The sequence below is a fragment of the Erythrolamprus reginae genome, chromosome 4 (assembly GCF_031021105.1).
Source record: "Erythrolamprus reginae isolate rEryReg1 chromosome 4, rEryReg1.hap1, whole genome shotgun sequence".
NCBI classification, from domain to species: domain Eukaryota; kingdom Metazoa; phylum Chordata; class Lepidosauria; order Squamata; family Dipsadidae; genus Erythrolamprus; species Erythrolamprus reginae.
The window spans coordinates 57,470,726-57,498,635 of record NC_091953.1 but is presented as its reverse complement, the minus strand read 5'-3'; the positions used below and the strand labels follow the sequence as shown (position 1 = coordinate 57,498,635).

General features: G+C 37.0%; 2 protein-coding genes across 4 annotated transcripts in view; one reads left to right on the top strand and one right to left on the bottom strand.

Annotated features, from left to right (window-relative positions):
- Positions 1-21,384, bottom strand: part of USP16 (ubiquitin specific peptidase 16) — a 22,247-nt gene extending 863 nt beyond the window's left edge. The window contains exons 1-17 of one of the 2 annotated variants that reach the window (XM_070750301.1): positions 21,122-21,384; positions 19,569-19,661; positions 18,889-19,067; positions 17,401-17,504; positions 16,865-16,968; positions 15,088-15,272; positions 13,030-13,125; positions 11,209-11,339; positions 10,293-10,380; positions 9,582-9,657; positions 8,731-8,822; positions 7,832-7,888; positions 7,042-7,203; positions 5,926-6,601; positions 4,945-5,039; positions 3,042-3,128; positions 58-208 (exon numbers count right to left, since the gene is read on the bottom strand). In XM_070750301.1, coding sequence (XP_070606402.1) covers positions 58-208; positions 3,042-3,128; positions 4,945-5,039; positions 5,926-6,601; positions 7,042-7,203; positions 7,832-7,888; positions 8,731-8,822; positions 9,582-9,657; positions 10,293-10,380; positions 11,209-11,339; positions 13,030-13,125; positions 15,088-15,272; positions 16,865-16,968; positions 17,401-17,504; positions 18,889-19,067; positions 19,569-19,629 — 2,344 coding nt within the window. In that variant the 5' untranslated portion in view covers positions 19,630-19,661; positions 21,122-21,384. Of the gene's footprint in view, positions 1-57; positions 209-3,041; positions 3,129-4,944; positions 5,040-5,925; positions 6,602-7,041; positions 7,204-7,831; positions 7,889-8,730; positions 8,823-9,581; positions 9,658-10,292; positions 10,381-11,208; positions 11,340-13,029; positions 13,126-15,087; positions 15,273-16,864; positions 16,969-17,400; positions 17,505-18,888; positions 19,068-19,568; positions 19,662-21,014; positions 21,033-21,121 lie in introns of those variants that run through there. The other variant, XM_070750302.1, reaches the window with a different exon arrangement.
- RWDD2B (RWD domain containing 2B) lies at positions 21,108-27,910 on the top strand. Of its 2 annotated transcripts, none has more exons than XM_070750305.1 (5): positions 21,108-21,557; positions 24,916-25,144; positions 25,236-25,303; positions 26,406-26,768; positions 27,314-27,910. In XM_070750305.1, exons 2-5 carry the CDS (start codon positions 24,938-24,940, stop codon positions 27,546-27,548), a joined length of 873 nt encoding a protein of 290 aa, XP_070606406.1. In that variant the 5' UTR covers positions 21,108-21,557; positions 24,916-24,937; the 3' UTR covers positions 27,549-27,910. The 2 variants fall into 2 exon arrangements, with proteins under 2 accessions (XP_070606406.1, XP_070606405.1); XM_070750304.1 differs by lacking the exon at positions 21,108-21,557 and adding an exon at positions 21,657-21,720.

Below are 27,910 nucleotides of genomic sequence, written 5' to 3'. Positions count from 1 at the left end.
TCAACTGGTTCATAGGAATTCAATTTCAAAGTATTTTTTCAGTATATTTTTACTTACTTGGTTGAATTTTGTCGTTGGCAAGATCAGAAAGTTGGCTGGTGGTACTTGTCTTCACATAAGCAGTATAATGACCAGATCTCATAGTCCCACTATGTTCCACAATACCATATAATGAGTACAATACTTCTGAAGTCCCCTCTCTTACATTCTGTAAAAGGAACATCAGGAGTATTGAAATAGCCTTGTTGCCCGCCAGCAAAATATAAGTTGCACTTTAGTTTGCCCAAAGGTGCATTTTCAAGAATCAACTGCATTTCCTTTTTTTCTTTGAAGAAGTCCAGTTGCCTATTGAAAAAGCACCTTTGGACAACCATGATCTGGATGACTCAAAATCTCCATAGACATTTGCACTTTCTTTAAAAGTTGTATATTTTAGTTTAAAAAACCATATAAAACCAAGCTATTGCTGAGCATGAAAGAATATTAAGCATATTCATTTTGAGATAAGGTAAAATCATATAACAGAAATAAAAACAATTATGGCTAAGTAAGATACAAAGGTAAATAATGAACACGGGTGATAATACTTTAAAAGGAAATAAGTGATCCTGAAAAAAAACAATCTTCAGATTTTGACAAAACAACTCGACAGTGAGATGACTAACTAAATTTGAGAAATAGTGGTAACACCAGACTTGAAAGAAAAAAAGTTCTAGTGAAGAGGTAGAACAATGTTAACAGATAAGTACAGAAAAATACATATAAGATTACCTGAACAAAGGGAGGAAAAGGCAAAAAAAAGTATTTGATTTTAAACAAACAATGAAAAACATTTAGGTATTTACTGTACTACCTTTAAAGAAACAAAAGCAAACTCAGGTGGCAATCCTTTCTACTTTCCCCAAAACAACTCAAAGTTGGGTTGGGCTGAGTAATTAACTCAGCCAGCCAGCCAGTTTTTGTACTTGAAGTGGGACTAGATCTCAGTCTCCTGATCTATTGCCGGTCTATTGCCATAATTGTTTGATGAGATTGTTTATTTGTATACTGCTTTTGTTATTTTTACAAATATCTCAAGGTGACAAACATCTAACACACCTTCCTTCCCCTGTGAGATGGATTGGCTGAGAAAGAGAATGACTGGCCCAAAGTCACTCAGCTAAGGTGGGTCTGCTGCCTGCTTTCTAGCCTTCTGCCTTACCAAAATGGCTCTAACTGAAGTCAGAATCATATACATTTAGGCAAATAGCCTATCAAAATGGTCAAGAGTGATGTTAACATTTTTAGAAATAAAAGCAAGAAGTCTGTTAATCTGACGCCATAATTTTAACTAATTTTTGAAGTCGACCTAAAGTTACAAGTCCATGTAACGATCAGGCGCTTTTGATCAAGTCTGTTTGCATATACAGTGATCCCCCGCTCGTTGCGAGGGTTCCGTTCCAGGACCCCCCGCAACGAGCGGGTTTTCGCGAAGTAGCGCTGCGGAAGTAAAAACACCATCTGCGCATGTGCAGATGGTGTTTTTACTCCCGCAGCGCTAGCGAGGAGCCGAAGATTGGGGGCGGCGCGGCTGTTTTAAAACATCGCCGCCGGAATGGGGGGTTTCCTAGCAGCCCCCCAAACCCAGGTTGGGGGTCCGGGGGGTGCTGGCAAGCCCCCCATGCCGGCGGCGACATTTTAAAACAGCCGCCCCGCCCCCAATCTTCGGCTCCTCGCTAGCGGGCAGGCAGGCGGCGGACAAGCCGTTCGCTGGCGCTGGCTCTCGCCGCTTTCGAGCTGAGTCCTGGAGCGAATTTGCTTCAGGACTCAGCTCAAAAGCGCCGACAGCCAGCGCCAGCGAACGGCTTCTCCGCGCTGGCTCTCGCCGCTTTCGAGCTGAGTCCTGGAGCGAATTCGCTTCAGGACTCAGCTCAAAAGCGCCAACAGCCAGCGCCAGCGAACGGCTTCTCCGCGCTGGCTCTCGCCGCTTTCGAGCTGAGTCCTGGAGCGAATTCGCTTCAGGACTCAGCTCAAAAGCGCCGACAGCCAGCGCCAGCGAACGGCTTCTCCGCGCTGGCTCTCGCCGCTTTCGAGCTGAGTCCTGGAGCGAATTCGCTTCAAGACTCAGCTCAAAAGCGCCGAGAGCCAGCGCCAGCGAACGGCTTCTCCGCGCTGGCTCTCGCCGCTTTCGAGCTGAGTCCTGGAGCGAATTCGCTTCAGGACTCAGCTCAAAAGCGCCGACAGCCAGCGCCAGCGAACGGCTTCTCCGCGCTGGCTCTCGCCGCTTTCGAGCTGAGTCCTGGAGCGAATTCGCTTCAGGACTCAGCTCAAAAGCGCCGACAGCCAGCGCCAGCGAACGGCTTCTCCGCGCTGGCTCTCGGCGCTTTTGAGCTGAGTCCTGGAGCGAATTCGCTTCAGGACTCAGCTCGAAAGTGCCGAGAGCCAGCGCCAGCGAACGGCTTGTCCGCGCTCGCTCTCGCCGCTTTCCAGCTGAGTCCTGGAGCGAATTCGCTTCAGGACTCAGCTCGAAAGCGGCGAGAATGAACGGCGTGGGCGGGCGAAGGGCGGGCGGCAGCGAGGAGTTTGCGTGGGCGGTGGGGAAACTCCTTGCTGATGCCCGCTGCTCGCCCTCCCGCCAGCAAGAGGGGGAAGACCCAGGGAAGCCGCCCAGCAGCTGATCTGCCGGGCGCCATCTACGCATGCGTGCCCATAGAAAAAAAGGGCACACATGCGCAGATGGTGTTTTGACTTCCGGGTTGAAAAATCGCAAATTACCCTGTTCGCAATGGTCGGGGACGCAATAACCGGGGTATTACTGTAACTATACTCCTCTGAGGAATCGGAACATCTTGAACTTTAAAGAAAACCTCTGCCTATCTTCCTCCTTTCTGACATTTAGTCAAGGGAATGTGGTATATCAGATTGTATATCAAATGCTAAACAGGATTTATTCCATTTAGCTGCTTCATTCAAAGGCTGTGCTTATTACCTGCTGTGAACTGTGACATGTAATATAGCTGTCAAATTAGTAATGGAAATAGCAAGAGTATTTTATTATTTACCTTGCACTTAGTTGAGCAGAAAGGAGCCAAATCCATAACTTCAGGAAACAATATGTGCTTGTTTACTTTTTGGAGATTATAACCAGCCTTGAAAAGAACAAGAAAATGCAAAGTAAGACCAAAGCTCAGCAAAAAACTTACACAGTCCACAGGGTAACTCCTAGTTTTTTCAGTCTGTATTTATTATTATTATTATTATTATTATTATTATTATTATTATTATTTAGATTTGTATGCCGCCCCTCTCCAAAGACTCAGTGGCTCACAACATGTAATATACAGAGTGCAAATCCAATATTAAAAACAGTATTTAAAACCCTTATAATAAAAACAATCATACAACCCACATAAACCATACATAAATCATAATGACTGAGGGGTATATTAATTTCCCCATGCCTAACGACATAGGTGGATTTTCAGGAGCTTATGAAGGGCAAGGAGGGTGAGGGAAGTCTTGATTTCCGAGGGGAAGTTTATTCCAGAGGGCCTGGGTCCCGCCAGACAGCATTAGTCAACAGGACCCGGAGAAGGCCAACTCTGTGGGACTTAATCGGTCGCTGGAATTCGTGCGGCAGAAGGCGGTCCCGGAGGTAGTCTGGTCCGGTGCCATGTAGGGCTTTATAGGTCATAACCAACACTTTGAATTGTGACCGGAAACTGATTGGCAGCCAATGCAAGCCGCAGAATGTTGATGAAACATAGGCGTACCTAGGGACTGCTCTCGGGGTCACATTCTGCACAATCTGAAGTTTCCGAACACTTTTCAAAGGTAGCCCCATGTAGAGAGTGTTGCAGTAGTTGAACCTCGAGCTGATGAGGGCATGAGTGACTGAGCAATGACTCCCTGTCCAAATAGGGACGCAACTGGTGCACTAGGCGGACCTGGGCAAATGCCCTCCTCGCCACAGCTGGAGGCTCTGATTGATATAGTCAAGGCTCTGGAATTTGTAATCCCAAGTACCGGAGACCAGTTGCCCACCCAACATAAAACCACAGAAGCAAATACAGTGGTACTTCTACTTAAGAACTTAATTTGTTCCGTGACCAGGCTCTTAAGTAGAAAAGTTTGTAAGTAGAAGCAATTTTCCCATAGGAATGTAAAAGCAAATAATGCGTGCAAACCCATTAGGAAAGAAAGAAAAGCTCGGAATTTGGGTGGGAGGAGAAGGAAGGAGAGGAGGAGGACAGTCGCTGCTGAAGGAAGAAGGTGAGGTGAGGGAAAATCAAAAAATCCAAAACTTTAAGGCTTTAAAAAAAAAAAGAGGGACTCTGAGGTGGCGAGGAACACATACCTCCCACACACCCGGCGCGAGGCTGCCTCCAATACACTGCGCCAGAGAGAGAAACCCAGGCGGGCGAGGGAGGAAACGCTCAATTTGAGCACTTCTTTTCTCTGGGCGCTGGCAGAGGTTTATTCCCTCTCTAAGCTCCCAGAGAAAGGAAAATGCTTCGTTCACTCTGGACTGCCAAAGCCTCCTTAAGCGCCATTGAAAGGCTCTTCTGGTAGCCCAGAAAAACCCGATGGTCGGGATTAAAGGGGGAATGGCAAGAAACTGCCTGGGCCTTCGTGCTGCTGTCAAATTTCCTGGGAATTTTTTCCGGGCTCGGGTTCTTAAGTAGGAAATGGTTCTTAAGAGGCAAAAAAATCTTGAACACCCGGTTCTTATCTAGAAAAGTTCTTAATAGAAGCATTTTTAGGTAGAGGTACCATTGTATCCTAGAAAATTAGGAAAATAACCCACCCTATTCTTAAAGGCAAAAGCTGTATAATAAATTTAAGTTGTTTTAAAGCTCAAATGTCATATGGCAACAAACAAAAATGTCCAATATATTGATGCTTCTCTTAGCCACTTCAAGCTTTATTAATCTAACATAATTGAACTTAAGTCATTAATTATACCTGTTGAAATCTTTTTAAATGGAGGGTTAAAATTGGCGGAGCTGAAGAAATAAGCATTTGTTTTTTGGCATTAGTGTATACATGTTTCTTGGCATCTGGAGAAAAGGGGGGAAAAGCAAATCATGACTTAATAAATATTCAGTAATATTAGTTCTTATGCAATTGTTTTGCTTTACTATGTATATAAGATCTCATAATTTTGAACTTCCAGCATTATAAACCTGAACATTCAGTCTCAATTATTTATATGGGAAGGAAAAAGCAAATGTTCGTGTTTTATAAAATTCAGAGAAAACTTACCAAGACTGAATCATCTGCTAAGTTTCCGGAAACTCTAGTAATGCCATTTTCTTTTATATTTATGGCAATTTAGAAGTGCCTTATCATTTTAAAATAATATGAAAATATTTTCATATATGTCAATAAATCAAGATATCAGGCATAGATCTGGAAGCTTTTCTCCTTAAATTTAAATATCTCCCTGAGAGAAATTAGCTTAGGTTCTAGGTTTCATTATTAGACAGATACAGGGCACATAAAATTCAAAAATATTGTGCATCTATAATTCAGAACGTTATTTTTTTATCTGAAAAACTTGGTAAAAATAAAGAGATACCCTCATAGTATTAGCAACTCTACCTGTGCTGCTGGTATTTATTCTTATTCCCACTAAAGAATGAAACATATTGTCATAAATAAACAAGGAATTCCACTCAGTGTTGCCATACAGTGCCTCAGGACATTTAAAGTTATATTCAAGTCATATTCAACATATATCCAGCAATTTGTTTTTCTTTAGGGATACTTATAACAATGAGACAGTAAATTTTATCCTTTTATAAAATGGTCATACATATAATATCCTATCTAGTTCCATTAAAACTAGAAATTGCTCTTATTCAATGTCTTGATAAGAAAAATAAATTCAGTATTGAATTTTGAATAATTCAATACAATGATTAAAAAACAATTTTAACATACTTATGTTATTAGTCTTGATTCCACAAAGTTGATTCCGTGTGCACACTTCGCAAAGCAATTTGTTATTCTCACAGAGTTTCTCAATATGAGTAAATTGATTCAAGCAATGAAGAATTGAATTTTCTTCTGTGTTTATAGCATCCCTGTCTGCAAGAGAACAAAATGCTGTTTCTGGATCTTCATTTACTACTTCATATGCTTGTGTTTCAAAACCATAAAATTCATGCAAACTATCTGTCTCATCACTCGGCTCTTCCTCCTCCAGGAATAATTTGCTGAAGTCACTGATAATATCATCTTCTTCATCCTTATCTTCCTTAGGATGCAAATAATCAAACTTATTAACACACTCTGTAGCGGGAAGAAACTCTTTTATAGAAACATCCAAATTGACTTCATTATTTGTCTCTTGATCACAACTGTCTGCATTTTCATCATGTTTTTCTGTGATCTGCACTTGAACTGTACTTTCTGGTTTCTCTACACATTTTTTATCCACACAATGCTCTTCACATGTGTTTAATGACTCTTCCTCTTCTGGTTTCAGACACCTTATGTCAGAGTTACTTTCTATTGTTTGTTTATTGCAATCATGATCAGCTTCAGTTTTTTCAGTGACATCACTATCTGTTAGATGAATAACTTTCTCCTGAAATTTCTGCTGATGGCGTTGGTTCTGCCAAACAAAATACATAAAGGATTTCAAAAGAATAATTACTGCAATATATGCTGAAGATATATAAGCACTATTATTGTCTTTAAAATTGGAATAAATTGAATAAGTATGTATGAATTATAAATAATTAACATATCAGTTACAAGTTGCTTGTATCCAAATTTAAAGCTTAACACAGTCTGATGTTAATATGAATAAACAATAGTGAGCTTTGGATGCTCACATATCATTTTTATATTGGCATATTTCAAATGGACTTCACGTTTTCTCAGCAAAGCTATAACACACACTGTATATAACTAAGGATCAAATATGAATTTGTCACTTCTTTAGTAAATATCTAAATTAGATTATAGCTGAGGAAAATGCTAAGCAACACTTCATTTACAAACCATCTTTAAGGCATGGTTCTATACTTTTCTATCCTCACAATTACTAACCTTTGCTTGTTTTTTGGCCATTTTCTTTTCCTTTTTCTGTAGATGCTTACTTGTAGCAGGAATTTCATCTCTTTCTTTCACGTAACATTCATTTTCTATGTTTTCTTCACAACTGTCAATTTCCTTTTCCTGTAATTTTTTAACATTATTTTTCTTGCCATTCTTTAAAAAAAGATAATTATAGAAAGGTTAGAGAGGATACAAAGCCAATTCTACCATATATTTTATAATAGATTTCTGGCTGCTATTAAAAAGAATATAGAAATAATAGCCAATATTATTTTGATTATTGCTCAGTGTGGCTTGAGTTTTCTTTAATCCATCAAAATCTACTCATAAAAAATATGCCTACTTTTTAAAAAAACATTTTTACAAATACGTTTCATCCATTAATGAAAATATGCATGAATATCAAAATTTGGGAATTCCTCTTAACAGCAGTTACTGTAGAGGAGAAAACAGAAAACAATTTCTTAAGTTTGTAGATTCTCAAATTTCTTGAGGCACAAAGCTTTTTCTTCAGTGGAAAGAAAAAGTCAGCAGTTATTCTTTAAGAACTGCAGACTATTCTTCAAACCAATGAAACCTTAAAATATTTGTTGCCATATGTTTTTCTTAAGGAGTTCATTTATAATATCATGTAGGCTACTCATAAAACAGACAAAAATATTCTTTAAATATTGTACTTGAATATTTTATATGCAGAAAATTGGTAATTTCCCCATCCTTCAGTATCTTGGTTACAAACCATGAATTTTATCAACTAGAAGTAAACTTTTTTTTTACTTACCTGATCATTTAAGACAGGCAGCGATAAATCAAGAAATGGTTCATGCACCAAAGAAACCTGAAATGAACATTTTACTTCTTTACAAAAGGGGAAAATGTGTATAATTCTGCCAGAGACTAGAATATATATAATGGGGTATATTAAAAAAATAGTTTCACTTTATATATACTTTAATAATTTGAAAAGATGCATTTTCACTCTGTTTAAAGAGACTATACTCCATTTTTATATTTTATCTTGCTTTGTTTTGCTCCTGTTAATCATGGGAAAGTACTATATAGCAACTACTATAGTTTATAGGCTCAAGGCTGCCAACTAATATAAGTCATGATCGCCTAGATTCACACAGACATTAGTCTTTATTAACACAATCACACCAAATCACTGTATTATATAGCACATAGACACATAGAAGACTGACGGCAGAAAAAGACCTCATGGTCCATCTAGTCTGCCCTTATACTTTTTCCTGTATTTTATCTTACAATGGATATATGTTTATCCCAGGCATGTTTAAATTCAGTTTAAACGTCTGCTGGAAGTTTGTTCCAAGCATCTACTACTCTTTCAGTAAAATAATATTTTCTCATGTTGCCTTTGATCATTCCCCCAGCTAACTTCAGATTGTGTCCCCTTGTTCTTGTGTTCACTTTCCTATTAAAAACACTTCCCTCCTGAACCTTATTTAACCCTTTAACATATTTAAATGTTTCGATCATGTCCCCCCTTTTCCTTCTGTCCTCCAGACTATACAATGTTGAAACCTGTCAGCACAATGTTGAAACCTGTCCGAAGATAATTTGAGAAAGTTCCTGATGGTCACGTTAGTATTACTGGCCCCCAAATTTATATACACATAAATGCATACATACACAGATCCAGCCATCCATATCACTTACTGTTTGGCACTCTTCGCACATGATTGTACTTGTTAATTCCCCACCAAAAATGCGGTCCACAAAACTATGCATTAGCTTTTTCTTTTCATATTCTAAAATAAAAGACAAGATACGAACAATATACATTTCAATCTTCATTTAATTAATGATTACGCTGCTACACTGATAGAAAAAATGTATATTTCAGTATAGATGTATACTGAAAAGAGAATGTCAGAAGCTTATATTTGAAAAAATGAACAGGTAAACAGCTTCTAATAACATTTTCTTCTCAATTTGTGCCCTAAAATGTATTGGTTTACAATATCTTTGCCATATTGCCAAGTCATAAAAACCTGTAGTCTTTGCCATATTGCCAAGTCATAAAAACCTGTAGTCCAACATGTCTGTTGGATGCCCCAATATTCCTGTTTTCCCAGTTTCCAGAGATACTTCACAGAGTCCAACAATTTGATTATATCCAAACATATGCAACAACAATTGACAAACCATATTGTAGATCAATTAACTTTGCAACTTTATGTCTTCCTTGCAGACATTAGGTTGAAGGGAAGAATTCAAAATTTGCAAGACTACCAACACAAAACATAAATGCTAAAATCAAATCAGATAATCTACAAACAGGTGTATATGGAAGCTTGAACGTAACAAAGTATTGTTGGGAGAAAAGTCTCACCCTAAATTATGCTAGCTGAATATTAACAAATAGAACTCTTTACATTATTATACTATTATTGAAATGAATATCAATTTTTAAAACAACTCTCATTAAAGGAAAGACAGGTTCAAGTCATTCACAAAAATGATTCCAGTTAAAATATGCAAATAGTGATAAGATAGGGCTGACTTACCTTTAACCTCTTTTTTCAACTCTTCATTTTCTTTGTCAGAATTATTCAGTGCCTTAAAAATTGCAGCACTTGTTCTCTAGAAATAAATATAATGAAGTATTTTTAATTCAACAATTGGATCTGTCGAAGAAAAATACTATTCATGGGTAAGTTTACTACGCAATAGAAAATATTAGCTTTAGTATTGGTATACATCGGCAATTCTGCAAAATAAGCAAACAGAAATGGTATTCCACATTTTCTACTCTGTACTTTAACAAGTTTAAAGGGCTACCCGATTCTTTGAAGAAGATTTAAAGGAGCTGGATAGGGAATGAAAATGAGAGTTCTTTAAGAACACTCATTTCTCATGTTTTTGTACAAACCAGATTTATGGTAGTCCTTCTTGGGAATGATGAAGGGAATATTTCATTTAATGTATTGCTCATATTGTACATAAAAGTTCAATAAGCATTTTTCTTAATTAAAATGACAACAATTGTGCATGTTTAGTCAATATGAATCCCAGATCTACTGTCCACTAAATATGTAAAAGACTGAAGCCTAGCTCATATCCATTTTTAAAGAGGATTTCGGTTACTTAATATATAAATTTTGTCAGTTGATTTTCAGCAATAATTGAGTTTCATTCTCATTAATCTTTTTTGTAAATAAAGAATAATGTGTTTTTCATTGTAAAATTACAATAATGATTCATCAGGAAATATTTACTTGTATTTCTTCAGTTCTCATCCCATCCAATAGATATCTAAGCAACTCTTGGCTGTCCTGCTGCTGATATCCTTTGAATCGTGTTGCTCTGTTGTAAAATATGTACACATACAGATTAAGGAAAGTGCAATGCTGTATAAATATTACAGAAATCAAAAAATGGTACATAAAAATCGCACATTAATATTTCCAGACAATGGAGGGCAAGATTGTAAATCAGAAGATGTTATAAGAACAAATAATGTTATGAAACAATTATTTCATTGTACTATTCCTGATATAATCCGACAGTGAGAAAAACATTGTTTAAAAAAAGATTCACCATATAATTTTATGCATACCTTTCTGCATTAATTCCTTATTAAATGCATACAATACAAAAGCCTTTATATATTTATATAAGTAAATTGCCTTAAAACTGTGTGTGTCTAAACTGATAACTTCACTTTAATACTTAGCTGATCAGTTAAAGTTATAACAATTTAAACAAATTAGCATATTATCAAAATAATATAATTATGAGTAAGATATTGAGTATAATGTAAACTATAATAAATTCTACATATAGATATCTCTCTTAAATGGACATGCTGGCTTAGTATGTAATACTCTTCCAAAATTCAAAGTCCCAGTCCACTCTTATGATTGGATAAGAAGCTGATGTTGAATTAGATTCAAATATTAGTTTAAGCCAATTGTAAAAACAAAAACAAAAAATCCCAATCTGCTCTTTTGATCTGATTCAAATATTTCTGTCTAGTTTGAATCTGCTCTAACAAATGATAAATATTAGAGAAATGTATAAATATATAGATAGTAAAAAAATTAAATACTGGTTTTGTATTCTGATCAGTTTAAAATTAAATAGATCCAAAACTACACAAACAGTACTTTTACAATTGTATAAAGTACTCACTTTTTACAAATCTGAGAGAAAAGTTCTCTAGGGGTCACAGATCCTTTTTTTGTTTCTTGCATTTCTGCCAGAAACTGGCACATAGCTAGTGTTAGAGGTTTTGGAGGATCAAGCATTACTACCAAAGGTTCCTAAAGACAATATAAAGAGACTATTATAAATTTGTGCATATGCATGCATACATTTATGCTGCTTTTGTTTAGGATTTATGTATTTATATTTAGGATTTGATGTCATTCACATGCTGATATCACCTAGTTATATTTTCTTGCCCTGGTCTAACCAATTAGGGCTGTCAAGTTTGTCTGTGTGGATTTGGACAGGGTCTCCAACTGAGTTCTAACAAAACTGGGTGGGTTTGGGTATTTGGGTAACCCAGATCTGGGAATATTCCACCTATGATGGTGGATGGGGTAGCACTCCTGTCTTCAACATAGGCATGCAATCCGGGGCTTTCCTTGGATTTGCAGAGCAGGTAGCAACTATGGGCAGGAAGGACTTTGCACAATATTAGGTATACCAGTTGCACTGTTTCCAAAATTAGAGAGACTTCAAACATGACTCATGTCCCGGTCACCTTTCAGTTTGACTACTTCAGTATGCTCAACATGGTATTGTCCTTCAACTGGTCTAGAATTCAGTAATGTGAGAAGTGATGGATGTCCTTTGGTATGCCCATGTAACACCTCTGCTTTGTGAGCTATATAATTTGTCTACTTCTGGGGACAATTCAAAATGCTAGATGTTGTCTATAAAACCTGTGCATGTAACTACTTGAGAGATTACTGTCTCCCATATGGCTTGGCCATTTCAATATTGCAGCATTGACATACTTGAGGTTCCATTGGTTGAATAATGTCATCTATTGATCTTCTGGAAGTGAACCTTCTCTGTAGCAGCTCCTGCCCTTTGGAATGAGGGTCTCTGAGAACTAGATGCCCCCTTTCCACCCCTATAGTTCAGAACAGTGAAGACTTGGCTTTTAACCTAAGCCTTTATTGAGAGTGACTGAAAACACTTGCTTCATTCCATCTGATGTGTCTGCCTACCATCTTTTACTACTTTTGTTGTAATTCCTTTGATTATTGAGAGCCTCCCAAAGTTATAGGGAATTGTGTGGGTATAAGTTTGATAAATTATTATTGTTTCTTCTGATGTGAACTGCAAAAGCCAATCTGACTCTACAAAGCAAAAGAGGCATACATTTTCTTTTAGGAATAATGGGGAACACCAAAAAGGATTAAGAAAAACTCCAAACTGTCTCCTCATTTACACTGGATTTATGATTATCAACTATTTTAATGTTTAAGTTAACTCAGTATTATGTTACTTTCTGGTAAAATTTAAAATACTGTAATGGCTTGACATTACAACTTTGTGTCAGAAAAAAAAGCATGTGCAGTTATATGTATTACAGCCCTGTACCATCCCTCTTCCCACCACTTAGAACTTAATGTTTTCGACAAAATTTTGATAACTTATAGTTAACTTTGCCTAAATATGAAAAGCCAGCTTCAAAAAGCCAGCTTCAGGCCTCTTCCTCTGGATTTAGGCATAATAAAAAGATCTTAGAATTCAACATTTTTAGTCTCTCCATAGCCACTTCAAAGGATGAGAAAGATAAGTCTTTGTGCACATAAACAATACAATTTACTAAGGTGCTTGAGTAAGATCAAAGACTCAATGCCCTGATTATTTTCTTGTTTCTATTATTTCATAGATTGTTTCTTTTAAAAAAATCTATGACATAATAGCAATATTTAGTGAATTTAAATATATTCATAATTAGTTTTAATACATTTCAAACACCAACTTACATACCGTTATTGAGAATTCTGGTGGTTTAAGTGTAATTGTTGAATCAGGCATTTTTACTTCTTTCAACAACTCTCTCAGAACTGATGTTTGTGATAGATTCTATGAGAAAAAAGTGAATTGTTTGCAAATTAAAAACCTCTCCAAAAGGCTATGACACTATAATTTATTATATAAATTTAATAGAATCAGCTGTAAAAATTGTCTTGCTCACCATAATTTACCACATAACTTTTACAAATGATTCTACCAATAGTCCTTGACTTATGACTTTCAAAGGTTACTTTACTTTGAAAATTACAGCAGCCACAGAATAGGTGCTTTATGGTAAACATCATAAATATCCTGACTGCATGTTAATTGGATCAGCTTTATGACTAGTTACAGTGTTCTGTAGACACATGACTCCAATTTCCCCTGTTTTTAGCTGGCTTCTGGCAGAAACCCCTACCCTTTGAGTGGGGTGGCTTAATGTCCATGGAGTGACATGGACATTAATGACCCCAGCAAAAAAAAAAAGCTGGAAAATTAATTCCAGACATAGGGATGCCTTAACTTACAACCATAACAACTTATGACCAGATTTTAATGTAATTTAATTTAATGTACTTGTAATAGCATTTAAATAAAGATTGGAATAAAATTTTGTGACAAGACTGAATGAGACATACAAATGATCAGGTTTCATATATAAAATAGGATATGCATTTAAAATAGAATTAAATGAAAGATGACCCAGTAAACATTACATGTTGAATCAATCATTCAATCAAACCTTTCTTGTCAAAGCACAACATGTGCACAATGAAATTGAATGAGTCTCCCTTGGAACAGTCCACCCAAGAACACAGAATACATTTCAATAAATCAGTAAGTAAAAAGAAATCTTTAAATCTAATAAGTAATAAACTAACACACATATCCTCAGACACACACACACACACACACAATTATATTACACTAGTATATACATGTTGCCTGTTACTCTGACACTGCAAGTCTATCATATTAGCTTAATTGTGGTGTTATGTTGCATTTAAAAGTCTGACAGCCTATGGATAAAAGCTATTTTTCAGCCTATCTATTCAGCTGGCTATTTTTATTTATTTATTTAATTATTGGATTTGTATGCCGCCCCTCTCCGCAGACTCGGGGCGGCTAACAACAATGATAAAAACAGCATGTAACCTCCAATTAATAAAACAACTAAAAACCCTTATTATAAAACCAAACATACACACAAACATACCATGCATAACTTGTAATGGCCTAGGGGGAAGGAATATCTTAACTCCCCCATGCCTGGCGGCATAAATGAGTATGGAGTAGTTTACAAAAGACAGGGAGGGTGGGGGCAGTTCTAATCTCCGGGGGGAGTTGGTTCCACAGGGCCGGGGCCGCCACAGAGAAGGCTTCCCCTGGGGCCCGCCAAACGACATTGTTTAGTCGATGGGATCCAGAGAAAGCCAAGTCTGTGGGACCTTATCGGTCGCTGGGATTCGTGCGGTAGCAGGCGGTTCCGGAGATAATCTGGTCCAATGCCATGTAGGGCTTTAAAGGTCATGACCAACACTTTGAATTGTGACAGGAAACTGATCGGCAGCCAATGCAAGCCACGGAGTGTTGAAGAAACGTGGGCGAATCTTGGAATCCCCATGATGGCTCTCGCGGCTGCGTTCTGCACGATCTGAAGTTTCCGAACACTTTTCAAAGGTAGCCCCATGTAGAGAGTGTTGCTTCTATATCTCCTTATGGTAGAATAAAAAATGCTATTCAGAGTGTGACTCATCCCCAAGGGTGATTCTCAAACCTCTATAAATTTATGAACACCCATCACTCTTAACACACGCAAATAAAGCTCTTTAAGTGATGATATTAAAAGAGCTCCCAAACTTAAAACTGAAAAGAATCTGAAATGTAATTTTATAAGGTAAAGATTTCCACATCAAAATTACTAAAAAACAAAGCTAGTAAACAGCAATACCTTACGATTGTATATTTTCCAGTACAATCATAAAGTATGACACAATAAAGTTCTGAGAAATTGATTAATTAATATCACACCTGCAGAACTGCATTAAAAAAACATGTATTTCCTAGGTTGCTAAGACCTTTCACCATCATTTCTGAATTGCCATTTAAGTGTTTTTTATTGTCTTTGAACAAGATTTCCTTCTTCTCCTTCTCTTCCTCATTTTTGTGGTCTTTAAGTTTTTTGTTTTCCAAAGGTTTTTCTTCATTTTTAGAAGCTAAAAAATATTTTTTTAAAAATACAATAAATGAAAAGCAATAAAAATTGTTCAGCATTTCAAGGATAAAGTAGAACAGTGGCAAAAACAAGTACTATAAAACATATAATTTCACCAAGTTACCCCTCAAACAATTGACATTTGTAAAATAGCCTAGGTCAGTGATGGCAAACCTATGGCATGTGTGCAACAGGTGGCACAGGGAGTCATATCTGCTGGCACACAAGCCGTTAGCTTATCTTAGCTCCAGTGAGTACATGTACACCAGCCAGCTAACTTTTGGCTCACACAGAGAGACTGGGAGGATGTTTTTGGCTTCCAGAGGACTTCCAGGGGGTGGGCATTTTTGCTTTCAGCAGGCTCTAGGGAAGCCTCTCTTTTTTGCTCTCCCCAGACATTGAATTATTGGTACATGCGCTTTTGGCACCTGAGGATAAAAAGGTTCGCCATCAATGGCCTAGGTCATGGGATTCATAGATAACTAATCAAAGCTGATACATTTAACTTTCAGTCATAGAGCTAACACAGAAAAAACAGGCTCTTAAATAAGTCCATCAAGTTTCAATTTGTAGTACCATCCTAAGACATTTTAGTCATGTTAAAATCTTTAGTATATTACTATAATACTGTATACATTTATACTATGGATTTTGCCCTATAGCATGATGAATAAGTGATAGTAAAGATGGAGATTTGCTGCATGCTAGTAAAACCAATTTGATATCCCAATGATGCTATTTAAAAAGAAAGTATGTCAAACACTTATAGTCTGTCCCATTGTTTTAAGAATCTGGGTCAGAGAATGACATGTGAAATAAGAGCATTGTAGTATTTACAATAATTATTTGTCAAATTTATATGACTGCGTATCTCACACAAAGTGACTATGGTGTATAATAAAACCAGCAATTGAAATACTCTACAAAACAGAAACACAGATTAAAATAATATACACAAGCCAATATTACAAGAGACACAATTTGGTGTAGTGATATATGCACAAGGTTGGAAACTGGAAGACTGTGAATTTTAATGATGCTTTTGGCAAGAAGCTATTTGGGTGACCTGAAGCTAGTAATCCTGCTCAGCACCAAGAAAGGAAGAATTCCAAACCACTTCCAAAATTCCAAACCACTTCCAAAATCTTGCCAAGAAAACTGCAGACTATCCAAGCAATTGCTTGGAGTCAACAATATTTCAAAGGCATAAAAATCAAAACCAAATTTGTCTTGAATCAATTAATATAATTTATGAAGGCAAGAAATGTATGGGGCTTTCAAATGTAGAATATATAGAATAAGGGATATCAGAATTTACAATTCAATTTCAACCTAAGAGTAGTTGCTGCAAATTTAAATGCAAGTATTAGTTCTCCCCAGTCGCTGAAGACTACAGTATTCTGATTTGTTCTAACATCTGTTAAAAATAGTTACATTTTTCAAATACTGTATACATTTTAAAAATTCATTAATTTTTTTAGCACTCCCAATATCACTTGTGATTATGTCTTATCAAATTTGTTTTGACTCTCTTGATGATGACATAATTTCCCTTGAGACTAATGCAATTAGTACACCTTAAAAGGAGCTGACCTGTATTTGGAATGTTCACACAAGTTTGTTTTCTAATGAAATCCACAAGTTGGCCCAGTCGAGTAGATGAATTATATTGTATTTCATTATCACATAAGTAGCACCTAGTTTGATTAGAATCCAGAAATGCACAATTAATAATTTAGTTTATATCAAATTAAAATAGTATGTAGAACACAATTCACACATTTTTGAAATGCAATTACTTTAACAGTCCTTAGAAAAATACCTCATTCCAATTTGTGTGAAACATTTACCATTTACCATTAGTGGTTAAGACATCAGGCTAGAAAGCAAGAAACTGAGTTCAAGTCCTGCCTTAACCATGAAAGCTAGCTGGATGATTTTAGGTCAGTCACTCTCTCTCAGCCTAAGCCATCTCATAGGGTTATTGTTGTGAAAACAGGAGTTGAAAACAGGAATAGGAAGGTATAGTGGACATGTTTGCTACCTTGAATTATTTGCAAAATAGTAAAAGTGGGATACAAATAAATAATAAATAATAAATTTGTATTTTTTATATTGATAAAACTTACCAAACACACCAGTTTTCCGGATTAATAACCAAACAGTGAGGTTCTGATCTTGGCATTTCATAGTGTTTTAAGGCATGTTGCTCTTGACAATTTCTGCCACAACCCTGTTATGTAACATCAGAAGTACACAAAGTAAAAGTATACAAGTTTAATATTCACATACAATGTAAGGTATTTTCTTAAGGTGAAACAAAAATGGTTTTAGTTTACGGTTAAAAATGACTTCTGCAATTTAAGTACAAAGTTATTAATTTACCTGAAGACCCTGATAGATTCAAAATTAATTAAATAAAAGCCTGTATGACAAGTTTGGGCACCCTGCCAGTTTGTTCAGCTGTTATTATGTCCCTAAAAAGATGGATTTGTTAGACTTGCTACTAGCTGAATGAGGACAATTCCACAACAATAACTTGTGACTGCGATTCTATCAATATTCTCCAAGCAGTTATTTGAACATTTGAAAATGCCTCTGGAACATCTCGGTTCCTGTTGTGAGATTGGCCCCCACCCTCCTGACTTCCTATAAAAACCTAAAAGCTTGTGTTAGTGGTCTAGCTCAAATGGGGGAACAGCACAGTGGAGTTGATTATTAACAGACTAACAATAGATCCCACTTTCCCCACCTCTTGCCTCCTCCCCATCTTTAATTGGATTGTAATGTTTTGTGTTTAGTGTGCTTGTGATTGTAAGTCACCCAGACATGGTAAGATGAGACACCAGCAAATTTCATAAATAAATGATATTTCACTCTTGCAAAGTAGAGAAAGGATGCACTCTTACAACAGGCTTTTCAAGCCAGCAATTTCAACAGTGAAAAATGGAAGTTACTTGGAATAAATAAATTTGAAGCAAAAAAATCTAGAAGGCCATGAACAATCTCTGCTAGAATTTCTCAAAATGTAAGAGTTGCAAATAGAAGCTAAGATTATTGCTGAAAAGTTCAGTACAAATTCAGTACTTTAATAAGATGGTAATTTTACTGAATAATTCCAAATCAACCATGAAGTATTTACAAGAAATATATTCTAAAAAGGGGAAGGGAGTTCTAGAATGGCCATCACAGTCTGCAGTCTTTAAAATGATTGGCCATATTTCGGTATAGTCATAAATGCAGTTTCAAAAGAAAGCTTAATAATATTCCTGAACTAGAAGCAAAAGATTTGGATAACTACGGGAAACATTCAAAAATAATTGTACTAATTGTCCTAAGAGGTCACAAAGTACTGGTTGAAAGACAGCCCAAATTTATGCATTTGTTCATTTACTGTTTTCTTTTTTTGAATCTGGAAATAACACTGCATTCAAATTTACAAAGAAGCTATGCTTAAATTTTCTACCATGTAGAGGATGTGCTGTGATGCTCAGATGGGATTGTGTGACACACAAAAAATTGGTTCTATTATTTTTCTCTGCAGGAATAAAATGAAATCCTAATTTAAAACATCTGCAATATATTTTCCATTGTTAGTAATAGTAACTAGGACATACCCTATGCCCACATTTTAAACATAACCATATTGATGGTTTGTCGTCTGAACTATCAGATTTTTCATCTGTCTTATTATCATCTATCCGGCAATCCTGGCAGGAATTCAAGTCCATAGCCTGCAACACTTTTTTCAGAAGACCTTGTTCCAATCCTTTGCGAAGGTGCTTGCATGTTGGTCCTGTGAGAAATTTTACCCAGAATAAGAATCAACATTAAAGGGGCTTTAAATATATATTATTTAGAATCCATAAGATATGGCCAAAGATCAGTTGGCTGCCAATACCAAACTTATGAGAAATGGACTACCCTATACATATACACATATACAGGTACATACAGAGAAGAAAAAGTAATAAATCCCCTTTAGAAATCTGATCCATTCATTTTGTGATGTGTTTGTCAATGGCTCTTAGCTACAGCACTTATCTGAAAAGTGGTTCCTGGATTTTAATTTGATCAAATTACCTGAAAACTAGATTACTGAAACATATGGGTTTATGCCTTAAATATGGACTAAAATAAACATGTTTCCCATAAATATTGTTTCACTCAACAGAAGTTGAACCCTAATTCGAGAAACATCTTCAAGGCCACATTAAGCATTTTGCTAAGGAGTAAGATCTTACTGTTCTCCATAGCAGTGCAATTTAAACAAATTATCTGTATATGTTATGCATACCCAGTACATCTGGTGAGACATCTGCAGGAATATTTTTTCCTTTTGTTCGCTTCTTTCCCATTATAGCAATACAGGCTTTAATTTCACATCAAACTATAAAAGAAAACAGATTATTTTCCAATAAAATTTAAAAACCTGTAACTATCAACTAATTTATTATATTATACACAAGAAAGGATGAAATTTACATTTCTGCTTCCTTTCTATTGTGTTTATCAATGGAACTAAACATTTTACAAATATCTGTTCAAAGATATATGTAAAATTGTGACAAACTGTTTTGGAAAATATTCTATTATTTTAATACAGATTCATGGATGTCTCCATAGCTTTTAAATACTAATCTCTGTCTTGGTATTTTAAATTCAGCAATAGAGTTTAAAGAAAAGTATAATTGAATGGGATCAAGCCACAATCTCAACATATTTAATTCAGAGCTAAAGATTAACACTGGGAAATTAATAAACCTTATCAATGTATCTATGAAGATGTATCTATGCAAATGTATCTATGCAAATGTAATTCTACTTCCATAAGGATCATTCAAGGACAACAACTCCATCTTGTCCTACTTTATTAATTTCCTTTTTTCCAGGAAAGTTATTTAATTGAATCTGTTCTTTACTCACGTTTTCATAATAACTAACATGTATAACAGCCTAGAAAATAAAATAGCAATTTCCTTCATTAGTGAATTGTTTCTCATATTTGACTCATATGAAGACAGGAGTCAAAAACATTTGACTTAAACTCCTTAAAGTGAAAATTTAACATTAAACACAGCAATTTGGCTCTCTCTGTACATACTTTATTTTCCTTATGCTTTCAAATTAGAAAGGGAAAAAACAAAACCAAAACCAATAGTTTCTTTCAATGATTTAATTTTCTGTGCTTTCAAGAGCAACCTGGAACATTCAATTAATTGTTCGCGCCAGGAAAACCCCAGCATTTGCCTGTTGAGCAGTAATTTAGAAAAAGCAAGATCCAGTTGCTAATACTTTAAAGCAGAGGTCTCCAACCTTGGGCACTTTAAGACTTGTGGATTTTAACTCCCAGAATTCCTCAGCCAGCTTTGCTGGCTGAGGAATTCTGGGAGTTGAAGTCCACAAGTCTTAAAGTGCCCAAGGTTGGAGACCCCTGCTTTAAAGGCCACGTCCAACCAAGTTGTTAGATTGACAAGCAAATTTAACGAACTGCTGCACTTTCAAATATATCCAGCCTTTTGCATGGCAAAAAAGCCCGTCCAATTTCTAGGAGGACGTGGGAGTTGGTTGGCAACTTTTCTTTTTCTCAGCCTACGTCTGCCTCAGTCAAAGGGAGGAGGACAGACAAACAGCTGGAAATGCCAAACGCCAGCACAAATTCTGGCCGGAAAACAGAAATGGCTCCAGAAACGCTGCGGGCAACCGGCTTCAGCCATTTCTCGCCCGAACTAGCTGCATGCACCTGAAGCAATTCCAACCGGCCTTTGGCCATTTCAACTTTTTTTCGCAGCCCGCCTATTCAGTCTTTTAACTGACAGCAGCCGAAACCAATAGCGAAGCATTTCCTACCTTCTACGAATTGGAGACAGAAGTTCAAGGAGCCGCTGAGAAGAAGAAGCAGGGGGGGGGGGGAAGCTCCACGCAGCGAGCTGGAAAAGACTTGCTGTCACTGCGCCGGGAGGAGAAACCTCTCGAATTTAAATATTTTACGACACATCCCTGCGACGCCAGTGGAGATTTACGACTTTCGGGCAACCCTGTCCAATGTTAGTGGCATATAGAGCGCCGGCTCCGGCGAGGCTCCTTTACTCAAGCAGGAACTTCCGGTCCATTGGCTGTTGGGTAAGAAGCCTCTATGTAAGGCAAGGCAGTGTTGGCGGAAGTGTGGAGTCGGAGTCAGCGAAGATTCGTCGCTCTACAGCTGATGACGCGGCGTAGCAAAAATGGAAATGACGCGACGACAAGCCGGGCTTTAAGCACGATGGCTTCCGATGGAGCGGTACTAGTATGTGACGTTTTTCGTTTTCTAGTGGAAGCAAAATAGGCTCCTCAATCTTTAATATACTGTATATATAAAAAAGGAACAGAATAGTGACATTTCATTAAAACTGGGATTTCTGTGTTTTTAGAAAAGCCGTATGTTCCCATGTAATGTAACAGATGCGATGGTTTGTAAGCTATTTTTGTGTTTACATTTGTGCTATGAAGGTAGAAGTTGATGGTTTTTATATAGGGATTTGGCTTGCAATCCAAATTGGGCTGATTCGCATTCCAGCTTTTTTATATTAACAATTGCTATATTACAGACCTCAATCATCAGCCTTATCGTATTTAGGAAATAAGCTCTGTATCGACTTGAACACATCGTTTAATGTGTTTTATATTTGTTAGTATATAAACCGATTGTAAAAAGATTTAAAGGTTAACTTGTAAAATATCTTCGTTAGAGTTAATAGTGTTCAGAAAAAGAAAAACAAAGAACATCTTAGTTTTGCTACTCCTGCTGAGTGCTTCTCTGTTGGCATAGGAAAGGAAAATATATTTTGAGCAAGTTTGCATTATGATTTCACATTTTACCTATGACCAGTTCTAAAGTCCAACCTTCAGTAGAACGTGGATCATTCACTTTTTTTTCCTGTTAGATGTAACAGGGAAAGATGTCAACTTTGAAAGCATACTTGACCATGTTAATGAATTCATGTACTCTAACCAGAGGTCCCCAACCTTTTTTGCACCAGGGACCGGCTTTAAGCTAGACCAGTTTTCCATGGCCCGGTGGGGGGGGGGGGAGCTAGCTGTCAGCGGCGCCGTAAAAGGGGCGATCAAGAGAGGAATGGGTGAATGAATGGACGGAGGGTGGGAAGGAAGGAAGGAAAGAGGGAAGGGACAGGAACAGAAGAAGGGTGCAAAGGAAGCAAGGAAAGGTGTGAAAGGGGAGAGTAAGAGAGGAAGGAGTGAAAGAAGGGAATGAGGGAGGAAAGAAGGGAGGAAAGAAAGAAAGAAGGGGGGAAGGGACAGGAACAGAGGAAGGAAGCAAGGAAACTTATGAAAGGGGAGAGTAAGGGAAGAAGGTAGGAAGGAGAAAGAAAAGAAGAAATAGAGGAAGGGAAGGTAAAAGAGAGAAAGAAAAAGAGCAAGAAAGAAAGCAAGAAAGAGAAAGAAAGAAAGAAAGAAAGGCAACTTCAAAGAAAGGCTCACTGAGCATCTCTCACTCTCTCTCTCTTTCTATCCCTCTTTCTTTCTCTTCCTTTCTCTCTCCTCTTCCTTTATCTCCTCTCTCTCTCCCTCTCTTTCTCTCTCTCCCCCCTCTCTCCCCTTTCCCTCTCTCTTTCTCTCTCCCTCTCTTGCTATCTCTCCCCCCTTTCCCTCTCTCTTTCTCTCTCTCTCCCTCTCTCGCTATCTCTCCCCCCTCTCCCTCTCTCTTTCTCCCTCTCTTTCTCTCTCTCTCCCCCTCTTTCTCTCTCTTCTTCTCACTTTCTCTCTCTTGTTTTCTTTCTGTCTCTTTTGCTTTCTCTCTCTCTCACTCTTTCTTGTTTTCTTTCTCACGCTCTTTCTCTCTCTTGTTCTCTCTCTTGCTATCTCTTTCTCCCCCCTTTCTCTCACTCTCTCTTTCTCACTTTCTCTCTATCTTGCTGTCTGTTGCTATCACTCACTCTCGTTCTCCGTTCTTCTCAGCGGTGACGCGCGCACGCCCTGCCCGCCTCACCTTTGCGAGAGCACTTTCGCCCCGGGCTCTCAGCAAGGGGGTTTGCAGGAGAGGTGGGGCCGGCGAAGGTGATATTCAATGTCGGGGGCGCACAGGCGGTTGCACGCGCTCCCTATCTCCCTGCTAGCCCACTCGGAATATTCAAAATAAGAAAAGCCTTCGCCGGCAAAGGTTTTTCTTATTTTGAATACTCCGAGTGGGCTAGCAGGGAGATAGGGAGCGCGTGCAACCGCCCGTGCGCCCCCGACATTGAAGACCTCCGCTGAGAAAAGCCTTTGCCGGCATTTCCTCTCGGCGTCAAGGAGGCGCAGCGGCGGGCGGAGAGAGGGAAGGGGGGGGCAGCGGCGTCCCTCCTGGCCTTGGCGGGCCGCCCGACCCTCCCCACCTCCTGCAAACGCGGCGGGCGGCGGGGGGAGAGCGAGGAGCCGGTTCCGGCGGGCGCGGGGCTTGGCTGGCTGGCGGGGGGAGCGCCGCTGGTGGTGCGGAAAGGCCGAGGGGGCCCTGGCGCCGCGGACCGGCTGAAAACCCCCAACGGCCCGGTGCCGGTCCGCGGACCGGCGGTTGGGGACCTCTGCTCTAAGCAGTAAGTGAAGCCCAGAATGAAATTGTACATCCTGTTCTGGAACTTAATATTGCTAAAAACAAATGGTTTATTTCTACATACACACATATCAATAGTTCTATTTCCTTTTCTGAAAAGCAATTTAATTTTATTAAACATTACAACAGTACATTGTTAAAACAGTAAGCTAAATAAATTAAGAAAAAAGATTATAAAAAAACAGCAATAAAGTAACAGTTCTATGGTTCAATACTATTCACTATACCTCTTTCTATCTTTGTAGTAAAATGTTTCCGGTACATAATTCATTGTGTAATATTCTATTAAAGTCATATTATCACCATTTCCTAGACTGAACATACAATTGCCTGTTTGGTCCAGTAGTTAAGGCACCTTGCAAGGAACCATGTCGCTCTGAGTTCTGGTCCCGCTTTAGGCATGAAAACCAACTGGGTGACTGGGCGAGTCACACACACTCAGTGCAATCTACCACTCAGAATTATTGTTGGAAAAATAGGGGGAAGGAGAGTTAGTTATATTCATTGCCTTGAATTATTTCTAAAAACAAAGGTGGGCTAAAAATAAACAAGAATTATAATTTGTAAACTACTTATAGTGTTGTCCTCAACAATATCCGGACTTATGTACTGTTCTTGCCTACTGTTTTCACAAATGCATAGCATATCCATTTTTTTCCTATTGATTCATATTCCTGACTATTTACTTTTCCTCAGTCTCAATCTTTAATATGCCAGATTCTCATCAAGTGATCTGATAGATATTGACTTCTATTAGCCATCATGGCTAGGGTTAAACAGGGATTCAGCATAATGTCTTTCAATAAGACAATAATGTCTTTCAATAAGATAATGAAAATACAGATTTGGTCACCAACCTTAGTTGCATCTGGGCCACACGTAGCATTCCCTGGTAATGTTATGGATAATGCTAGTTAGTTTAATACACTTTGAGCAGAATGCCCCAAATGTAGGAAAAGCCCAAAGAAGCAGGGTTACAACTGAAAATGTTTGACTCAATAGTTGTTTTTAAGAATTTAAAAGTGCAGCCAATAACATTTTCTTCATTTCTTCATAGGAATTATATTAACACACCAAAAATGAGTAATTTGGAAGAAGCTGAACAACAACTTTCTGAATTAGATTTACTTTCTAGTATGTTTCCTAATGAAGATGACTTTAAGGTGACGGATCAGTTGGCTTTAGCAGAACTGAAAGATTATGTTGGAAAATGTACTTTGGAAGAGCCATCTTCAAAAATACAATTAATCTTATATTTAGAAGTAGAAACTCCTGATGAAAATAAGGTAATGTACCCTTATATCAAAAGAAAAGTTCACAAATTGCTAGTGGAATTTAAAGAATTTATTTTTTAATTAAAAAAAAACTTCTTTCTAGGTACCACTTACTTTGTGCTGTGCTTTTCCATTAAAATATCCAGCTATTCTTCCAGAAATCACTATAAGGTACATTTTGATGCATACGGGATGCAGTATAATTTTAATAGGCTACTATAATTCTCATATTGGTAAATAGAGAGATCATAGTTATATAATAAAATCTCAAAAAGAGAAATATATGGTGTTAAGTTCATATCATCTGAAAAGTACGATATAAATCTAATGGATTTTCTGGAACTGTAATTCTTAATACTAAACATGAAATGCATATATTTATTTTATTTTATTAATAAATATACTGTATATGACTTGGACTCTTGCAATCTTCAGGACCATTTTCTTGAGCTCACATTACATGATCTATTCAGGAAAGGTTGCATTGGGAATTAACCCTCAGTAATTAACCACTGAAGTTATGTTGGTTCCAACCTTTTTATCTTAGTTGAAGATTGTGCTCTTGCCCAAGGCTTTAGGGGTATATTTGAAAGATAGCATAATTTTTTTAAAAATAGTTTACTATTCATTCTTTAATTGTTACCCTAAATAGAGCTGTTCAAGTAAGCAACATAGAAATACTGTAATTGTAAATAAACATTGGCATGTTATTGATATAGGAGTGCAAAAGATGGCAAAAACCATACATTTGAATAGTTGAGCAGAGACGCAAACAGCAGGTATATTATTACTAAGAATATGTATATACAGTATGTATGTGTATTTTATACTTGAGTTGCCTTATCAGTAAGGGGGAGCATATAAGTTAACAAACAAGCTAATTTTATGAGATATGCCCCAGTTGATCTTGATTGACCTATTTTCGACCTTTCTGAATTGAGCCATATTTAGGCATTTAATGTATTTCTTCCTGTTATCTGAGATACTGTGAAATATAGCTAAGTACGTTTTTGCATGCATATGACTTCAGTTGGCAAACTGACTTTTAATTAGTGGGCACCTGTGGGCAATTAGATCATTTTTCACTCTTTGGTTATAACATCTCTTGCTGCATTTGTTAGGATTAAACGAGCACTTTTAATCTACATCCAATCTGTTATTGTCAACATAAAACAGTTAAACATAATTGAGAACAAATCTTGCTTTATAGCACAACAGATTTTTTAATCTTTTTACTTTATCTGTATTCGAAATGATGCCCTTTTTTTTTTAGATCTCCATTGTTAATCCGATCACAGCAAGTTCAGATGAATGCAGATCTCATTACCTACTTGAAGAAACATTGTGCTGGTGATGTCTGCATGTTAAATGCAAGAGAATGGGTTAAAGATCATGCTGCCATGTATATCAACAAAGGACCCTTACCGTCTACTGTTGAGAAATCAGATTTTCCGAAATCAGAATGTATTCTCACTAGACTCTGGATTTATAGCCATCATATTTATAACAAACAAAAAAGAAAAAATATAATTGATTGGTCTAAGGAACTCTCTCTTTCTGGATTCAGCATGCCTGGAAAACCAGGCATCATTTGTGTAGAAGGACCACAAAAGATGTGTGAAGAATTTTGGGCAAGGTAACATTTTTCTCAAATTTCTTGTTCTCTAAGTAACAAAGGTATGGGTTTCTATTTTTGCTTGTCTGACTTGGAAACAATATCTTATATTTATTTGTGTTGTAGAGAAGATTCTCTTTAGCAGGGTGGAACATTTCCTTACCAAAATAAGAGATTGGACTGGAAACATATTTTTTCTATTTAAATTAGAGGAGATATTTACTTTTTTATTCATTAATTCAATTTGTAAGTTGCCTAACACAAGGCAGTTATAACACAGAATACAAAAGTAACAGTAAACATTAAATTAATTCTAAAATTCTTGGTTGCTTTTCCAAAAGCAGAGATATTGGTTTTTAAAAAAAACATTTATTAAGAAGAACAGTTTTCAGTGTGGGAGTAGAATAGAAGACATGTTTCCTTGTGTATGTAAAGCTTATAGTGGGAATAATATTTTCTTCTATGAACTGTTATCCAGTGAACATCTGTTGATTTCACTGGTAAATCATGACTATGGTAACTGTAACCTGTGTTTCAGGAATTTATAATATTCTCATTGTTTTTAGAATAAGACGACTATCATGGCACCGAATTTTAATCCGTCACAGAGAAGACATTTCCATAGAAGGGACTGAAGATGAAATGGAAAAAGAAAAGAAGTTTTTGATTTTTGAAGAAAAAATATTTGATGCACATGGTGCTAGAGGGAATCACATGGACTTGGGACAATTGTATCATTTTTTAATTGACAAGAATTGTGGTGAAATATTTCAACTCTATTTTGGAGTTGAAGGACAATAAGTTAAGCTGGGAAAAGCATTAAAAATCTAAGGATGCAGGATTCCCCCCCCCCTTTTTCTTTTATTGAAAGAATAGAATTTTAAAAGTTGTATATTTTACTTGAAAAATAAATCAATGGAATTGAAAATTGGATGCCAGAAAATGTTATTTGCTTTGGTAATTTAAGTAAAGTTTCTGGATATATTATCAATACCTCATTGTTGTTTCTACTTCAGAGTTCTGTATTTCTATTACTCAGGGATAGAAGAAATGGCATGGACAGTATCTGACCTTGGCTAAAATTGCCTTTTGCCAACTTTATATTAAAAATATTTTGATTTTTTAATAGTATTATGTGAATAAATGTTCAATTTGCTATGAAA